Source organism: Echinops telfairi, unplaced genomic scaffold (genome assembly GCF_000313985.2).
Source record: "Echinops telfairi isolate 266 unplaced genomic scaffold, ASM31398v2 ScPeMD7_70;HRSCAF=299, whole genome shotgun sequence".
In the NCBI taxonomy this organism is placed as follows: domain Eukaryota; kingdom Metazoa; phylum Chordata; class Mammalia; order Afrosoricida; family Tenrecidae; genus Echinops; species Echinops telfairi.
In genome coordinates, this window is record NW_022103968.1 from 1,542,920 (window position 1) to 1,550,545 (window position 7,626).

A 7,626-nucleotide genomic window follows, 5' to 3' on the forward strand; every position below is an offset into this window, starting at 1 on the left:
TAGTCCGGGGTCAGCATAGCAGGCGGGGAGAGTGTGGTCTCGGGGCAGCTCTGCATGAGGAGGCTGTGGGGGTCTTCCTGGGGCTCTCGGGGGGAATGCTATCAGTGACTCACCAGCCCCCTTCTCTCTCTGCTGCAGGAGCCGCCCCCCACCCTCGTGCGCGGAGACGAGAGCCTCACCAAAGGCAGCCGCCCGGTGGCCTCCACCCCGGTGCCTGGATCCCCCTGGTAAGAGTCTCCCACGCTGCCTGGGGGCCTGCACCGCTTCTGCCCTGGGCAGCTGCGGAGGGACAGTGGTATGCCTCCCAGTCTGTGTGTGGCTGCATGAACCCCAGGGGCACACAGAACAGGGGCGGGTGGTCGAAGGACTTCCCCAGGGCCAGGACCAGGAAAAGGAGACGGAAAGAGAGTTCAGGCCATGCGCTGAATCCCTCTGCCAGGGAGTCCCCGCATTGGTTTTTAGAGATGCCCCATGCTAATGGAGTGATTTGGAGACAGAGTAGAAAGGTTATTGCAGTGAAAACTAGCTTTACAACCGGGAGATGAGAGCGAGGTTTGCACCGGGCAGGAGTCAAGACATCAGCCAATAGAACTGACCAGGGTTCCTGGCATCAACTTCCGGTGCCCACAGTGGGTGGTGGAGGGGATATGGGGCTGAGGGGCCCTGAGAGTGCAGTGGGGGGCGGGGCACCTGGGGGCTCTCTGCGGAGGGCCCAGACACCGGATTCTGCTCCAGCATGCCACTACCTGGAGAGAAAACATGAGGTCTGGGGGCCTTTGCCTTCGAGGGGTGCCTGTCCTGAGGTCTGTTGGCATCTGCGCTCCCCCCCCTGCCCTTGGGGACTGCCCAGTGTGAAGAAAATTCCCAGGGAGGGCCTCCTCACCACCCCCCACCCCCCATGAGGTCCCCTTGAGTCTCTGGGAGTGTGTGTCACCCAGCATGGGGCACAGGCAGATGCCAGGCAGGGGACGACCATTCCAGAGCTGCAGGAAGGCATCCCGGCGTCATGGTGACATTGTGCCCATGGCAGGCTGCAGCTCCTGTGCTGGTGTGTGTGTGTGTGGGGGGGCAGGGCACACAGCTAGAAGCCAGCGACACTGTCTGAAGTGTGAGAATTGGCACACCCAGAGTCACACCCAGAGTCAAACTCAGAGGCACAAGGTGAGATCTGGTGTCCCAGGTTCCCACAGTCCTCCAGTGTGCCAAAGTTGCAGTGTCTGAGAAGTGCTTTAGGACACGGTGGGGCTGGATCACCCTGCAGTGGGCCGAGTCCCCCAGGGCTTCTCCACCACTGTGGGAACCTCGCCGGTGCCTTGTCCTCCAGGGTGAGGTCTGGTCACCACGCACCCTGCCCTTTGTCTGGCCCCTCTGCCCATCCCCCATCCATATGTCCTGAATCTTGTGTTAGTCAGGGTTGACTAGAGGAACAAATTCATAGACACTCATATATGTATAAGAAAGAGCTTTATATATGGGAGCAATTGAATACTGAGAAAACACCCAGCCCAGTCCAGATCAAGTCCATAAGTCCAATATTAGCCCATATGTCAGATACCAGTCTGTAAATTTCTCTTCAGACTTACACGACAGATGCAGTGACTCCTAATACAGGAAGATCACAGGCCAGTGGGTGGAAAGTCTTGTGGATCCAGTGGCAATGTAAACATCTCAGCGCTGGCAGGGGTCTCCACGTGGCTCCTCCAGCTCAGGGCACTAGGGCAGTTCCATGTGACTTGCCAACTGCAATGTGTCCCAGGGAGTCTGCGTGTCCCACCTTCAACGAGCTATTTATCTCCTTAGTGCCTCCAAATGAGGTCATCAAATGGCAACTTGATTGACAGGTGAAACTCCACCCCTTTACTCTTGATAGTCTCAAATTGACCACAAATGATATCACTACCATAGCCCTCTTCACCCCAGCGCAGTGGGGGTGTGACTATAATGACGTGACCCTCCACACAGCTATGTCTACTGAGTAAGGGGGCCTGTGGGAGGAAGGTCAGGGGTCCAGGTACAGGGCGTGGGGGCCCCAGGATGGGAGAGGAGAGTCTGGTCAGCCTGGCCAGGTTCTGAAGCCAGCTGCACTCATCAGCCTCAAGGTCACACCTCGGCTGAAGCACTGGCTGTGGCTTCCTTGTTTGTCCTGAGCTGACAAATGGGAGCCTCCCACCCCCCATCCAATCCCGGGCAGACATCTACATCCTTCTTGGAACCCCTGCACCTTCAGCTCCAACCACGTTCTCTGACGGCGCCTGTCCCGGTGAGCCTGTGACCAGCTGGGGGAGGGGCAGGCCAGGAGCAGGCTCCCCCAATGTGTCCCCTGTGAAGTGAGGTCCCCAGGACCCCTGTCAGGTGAGAAGGAGAGGGTGTGGTCAGAAACACAGCGTGGCCTCTGCGCCACTCACCCTCAGCGGCCAGGGCTTCTCTGCAGCTGGGGAAGTGACTTCTCTCTTCTCAAAGACCCATCCCCGGGACAGCAGTTCCCAGGCACCAGCCTGTCCTCAAACGTCCCACCAGACTGGATAGCCAGGCCACCTACTCAGGCCAAACCAAGGTGACACCCAGGCCTGCACTTTGAGAGCTCAGCCAGACACCAGAGTCCTGGGAAAGCCTGAGTCTAGACGGTTGTGTGCAGGAGGGGGCGGGGCTGACACTGGCTCCGAAGCAGACAGGACCAAGGACCTTCCTAGGACTTGGGACGGAGCTCTGCCTGCAGCTCTTGTCACGGCAGCAACGAGGGGCACAGCGTCGTGGGGTCTGCTCCAAAGCGGCGAAAGGGGCATCAGCTCACCCCACTGGGCTAGCTCCCCTGCTGCTGTGCACATCTCATCGCCCACCTGGAAGCTCAGACCTGGAAGCCTCTGTGTGGAGGGAGACCAGCCTCCTGTCGGCAGCTGCAAGGAAGACGCGATTTTTCAGATGAAAAGCTTCCTGGCGCCGTGTTGCTGCCCGGCAGACTTACCAGAACGAGAGGTGGTTGGTGGTGGTGTGTGGCCATGCAGCAGTTCCGACTCATAGTGACCTCATGCACAGCGGGTGGAACACCGCCTGGCCGAGCACGGGACTCACCATCTTTGTCATGAGTGCCCTCGGTGGCAGTCATGGTGTCCATCCACCTCGGGGGTGGGGGGTCCTTCCTCTTGGTCATTGCCTCTCTGCTTCCCTGAGTGGCAGGGCTTCGGAACTGGGTTCAAGGGAAGGGACCAAGGGCAACCTGTATCAACCCCCATGGGGTGCCGCCATGCTGGTACTGGGGGCTGCCTGGGAGACCCCTGATGCAGCAGGGAGGCCTTCTAATTCTGTGCAACCTGGGGGACCCTCAGCATTCCAGGGTGCCAATGGCTGGCTTGCTGGGGTGCTAGTCAAAGGATGGTGGTTTGGGTCAAGTCCACCAAGCATCCTCAGGTCCAGCCGCAGAGAACACCATGGAGCCTATGCAAAGGAGGCCTTAAAGGCTGCGCTGGGTCTCCAGAAGTCAATTACAATGGCATGGCATCAGACAAAGTTGAGAAGGGGCCACCGGCTACCACCCCCACCCCCCTCTTATAAAACTGGTTGCCTCTTGACTTCCCAGGAAGACGAGACGTTTCCTGGTTAGGAGCTGGGCTTTTAGAGAGTGAAAAGCCTGCTCATCACTGAGCATAACCCCCTCAGGAAAGACGGAACGCATCCCAACGCACAGGACACACGTGTGATAACCCTGCCCAGAGAAGGGGGACTAGAAACTGCAGTGACAGGCACAATGGGCCACTTGGCACGCCACTGTCGTCACTAAACTTGTGGGCAGCAGAACATCACTCCCCTCTGGGCACTTAGCACTGAAGAGAAGCCAAATGCCACTCTGTCCCTTTTGGGCCATTGAGCCTTTTATTATGTCAGATAAGGAACAGGTGAGGAGTTAGGGGCGGGTAGGGGATTCAGAATCTTCTTTGAACATCATGTCGGGCGAGTAAATGGGGGAGGCTATGGGAGAAAGCTGCCATTTAGGGCCACGTTAGAGGGCCCCCCAGGATGGGCTGCTCCAGCTGAGAGGGAGGGCGCATCTCTGGCTTTGCTCCTGGCCCACGTGTTGGCTCCCCCAGTGCTGGGGCTGCAACCTGAGAGGGTGCTGGGCCTCGGGAGCCCCTGGCCTGAAGGGGACAGGTGTTGCTGCAGATCTGAACCCAGACAAGGAAGCCCACAGGGGAGACTGAGCGGCAAGAGAAGTCTCTTTGGGTGTCAGGGTGCCCAGGTCTCTAACTGATCGTAGCTCAAATGTCAGAGACAGTGTCTCAAGTCAGCTTAAAGGCAGGTCCTCATGGAGCCTTCAGCGCAGGCTCACGGGGCTTGTGTCTTTTGAAGGCAGTATGGGGACCCCAGACAATAACTTTCTTGATCATTGTTGGCCATCGGAGAGCTGACAGGGTTTTAGATTTGTGAGGGCCGATATCAGTGGGCTTTTTGATACTGTTCATGACTTAAAAATCAGGAGCCTAGTTTGCATGAATTAACCAAAGATTAATAGACAAAACCTTTCAAGATGTGGATTTATGCAAAAGAGTTTAAAAAATGAGGAACCCTTAAGAGCAAAATGACAGGGACCCACATTTCACTGAAATTTTATTACCAGCTAAACTGTCCCTTTGGAGCTGTGTGAACACAGCGCTGGAGGCAGGGAGGAAGCCTTCCCCACTGGGCTCCTCATCTCTCTCGGCTGATGTCTACCTGGCAGAGGGTCTGCCCTGCCTGCCCTCTGCCTTCAGGAGCAGGGAGAGCACTGTCCTCACCACTCTCTGGATGCCAGCTCTTGCTGAGCTGTTCCTTCCAGTAGGTGAGCAGGTCTGAGTGGCCCTGGACTGCAAATGGGCAGACTCAGGGCCTGGGGTCTCTAGGATCTCTCCTGTAGAGTGGTACAGCCACAGCTCTAACCTGCCTGCCCTTAACCACAGAGATGGCAAGGCCCATGGAGCCCTGGGACTGGGCAGGGTTAACAAATGTGGCCCTTACCCAGGGCTAAGGTGTCTCTTACACACAAGACTGCACATGCCTATACCTGGCTCTCTCCTCATCACAGAATATCCATGATCTTCACTGCTTAGGAGCTCTTGCCAGTGGCAGTAGTCATAGGTGATGTGGGCTTAGAGACCACAGCATGGAGGGGTATTTGCAATGGTCTCCTCTTTGGGTCCACATGGAGGCAGGTAGCTCACTCTACCTGCATGTGAAGGAAGTGGGGCTCAGAGAGAGCCAGGTCAGGTTCCAGCTGGCAGGCCAAACACACTGTCTGGTACAGGGTGTGCGTGGACAGACAAACTGAGGGCAAGAGGGACCAGGCGCATGCATGTGTATGTATGTGTGTGCATGAATGTCAGTGTGTACGTGTTCATATGTGTCTCTGTGTACATGCATGTTTATATGTGTGCTTGTGTGTGTGTGTGTGTGTGGGTGGGTGTGTGTGTGTTGGGGAAGGAGTATGCTCTCTCCTCTGTGGACTGAGACCTAATCTTGGAGAGAGAAGCAGAAATGTTTTCCTTCTTTTTGAGTGTATACACATTAGCATTTAATTTAGGACCTCAGCCATGAACCAGAGACCTGAACACCTCAGAAGCAAGGCCTAGTGATCTACATCCAGAACACAGCCATTGAAATGCCAGGGAGCACGGTGTTACCCTGTGTACAGGGGCGAGAGGCTTGGTGGTTGGTGGGAACACAGGATGCCTGTGGGACCCTTGTGCACAAAACGCAACAAGCTTGAGTAAGTCCAGACCGTGATCTGCTGGGGACGTCGTTTGGCACTCTGTACCTCAGACTTCAATAACTCTGATGCATAGTGACATCCCTGGGGATGTGGGGATAGAGGAGGAGGATGGCAGCTATCCAGAAGTGATATGGCATGATTAGAGAAGGGGAACATATACATATTACTTAAAATGCGCATAAAATGGTACATAAAATTAATTTTGCATGTTACAGCTGGCGCAGCCTCGTTGAGAGCAGCCAAAGCAAGTGGCCAGTCAGATTTCTCTGGGGGTAACCACGCTTATTTATCCTGACAGACTCTGTGGTTCGGTCCCACCAGACTCCCCAGGGCACCGGAAGAGGAGTCTTTGTAGCTGGGATATAAATGTGTACCTTGTTAATTGTTGTCACTCAGCTCTCTCTCGGGTATAATCCCCTATAATGGCCCTAATTAGCTCTGCATGGCCCCCGGTTTAGAAGCATGGTGGTGGGTGCTAGGCCATTGGCAATTGTTGCTTACGCATCAGATCATTCCAGGAGGCCGTCTTCCCAGCAGTGAGGATGAGATGGTGGAGTCTAGCTCTTTCCCCTGATGAGGACTGGATGGTGAAGGATAGCTCCTCCCCATGATGGAGGCAGCTAGCTCCTCCCACTGATGAAGCTTCTCCCCTGGGGAGAATGTCAGCTGGAGGCCGGCCCCTCTCCCGTGATGGGACTGTGATGGTGGGAATCTCTGTGCTCAAGAGATGTGATGAATCTTTCTGATCCACACAGTGTCAGCAGGCTGACCGGGCTCATGGGGAGTTTGCGGGAATAGATCCCTCAACATCAACCCTCTTTGCTGAGTGTTTGGGGGGGAGGGGGCTGCCTCAGGACCCATGCGCAGGGGGCTATCAATATGGAAACTCCTCATCGGGAGGATGTCGGGGTTGCATGCCTCCCAGCGCATGCTGCTCTGGCTTCTTGGGGAAAAGGGGTGTGGACGTGCTACGACTGGACCCAGGTTCATAGCACCCTGCAGGGCCTTGGATTGCGGGGTTCCCGAGAAGGGGTCAGCTGAGGGTCTCTACAGATTTGGGAACTTGGAAACATTGAAGATTTCAGGACACTCCACCCCCACCCCACCTGCCCAGACCCTAGGATTCACCTGCCTGGCCGCACCTGCACAAACCCACAGTGTCACCTAGAGGAGGTGCTGCCCTTTCCTCCACAAGAGGGGAGCACGTGCCAAGAATGCGTCATGTGGCCCCTCCAAGGTCTGTGACCCTGCCATGGCTGCCCAGGACCACCTGCCAGCCCTAACCCCATGGACCCCCGCCCTGTCTCACCTGCCCAGACTCACGACCCAAACTCAACTGCCCAACTGTAGGCCATGAACTCACTGCCCTGACTCATCTGCTTAGCACACCCAGATCTCCTGATTTGAATGTGGAATCATTTGCCCACTCCCTCCAGCCCACAATGACCTGTCTAGCCCACTGGCTCAGTCCCCCGTCCATACACTTGACTGTCCCTCAGTCTGGCACCAGGTCCACACAGACCTGGATGCAGCAGTCTGGAGTCCATGTCGGGGAGCGTGTAACCCACAGTACCCCACAGCAGGGCCTGCTGGTACCACACCTAGGGTCGTTCCCCACTGATGAGAACCAAGAAGCTTCCCAAGGACCAGCCAGGCTGAGTGGGTGGGGGGCGAAGACTTCCATAGACCACCCAGGAAGTGGGGGGCGGGGGGAACAGCTGCTCCAAAGATCCAGGGCATCCCTGAGCCAGGCGTGAGGCCAGGGCCATGCTATGGCCACTGTGTCCATCAGAGTCTCAACACTGGCCCCCTCCTTCATTGCTTAACACCCAGCCAAACCAATCTCACCCACAGTTGAGTTGATTCTGACTCACAGTGACCCCCTCAGA

At 56.3% G+C, this 7,626-nt stretch overlaps 1 protein-coding gene across 1 annotated transcript in view; it reads left to right on the forward strand.

Moving 5' to 3' along the window:
* Window positions 1-7,626, forward strand: part of TCERG1L (transcription elongation regulator 1 like) — a 147,574-nt gene that overhangs the window by 104,095 nt on the left and 35,853 nt on the right. Inside the window, exon 5 of the mRNA XM_045291374.1 lies at window positions 139-227. Within this exon, the coding sequence (XP_045147309.1) occupies window positions 139-227 (89 nt within the window). The remainder of the gene's footprint in view (window positions 1-138; window positions 228-7,626) is intronic.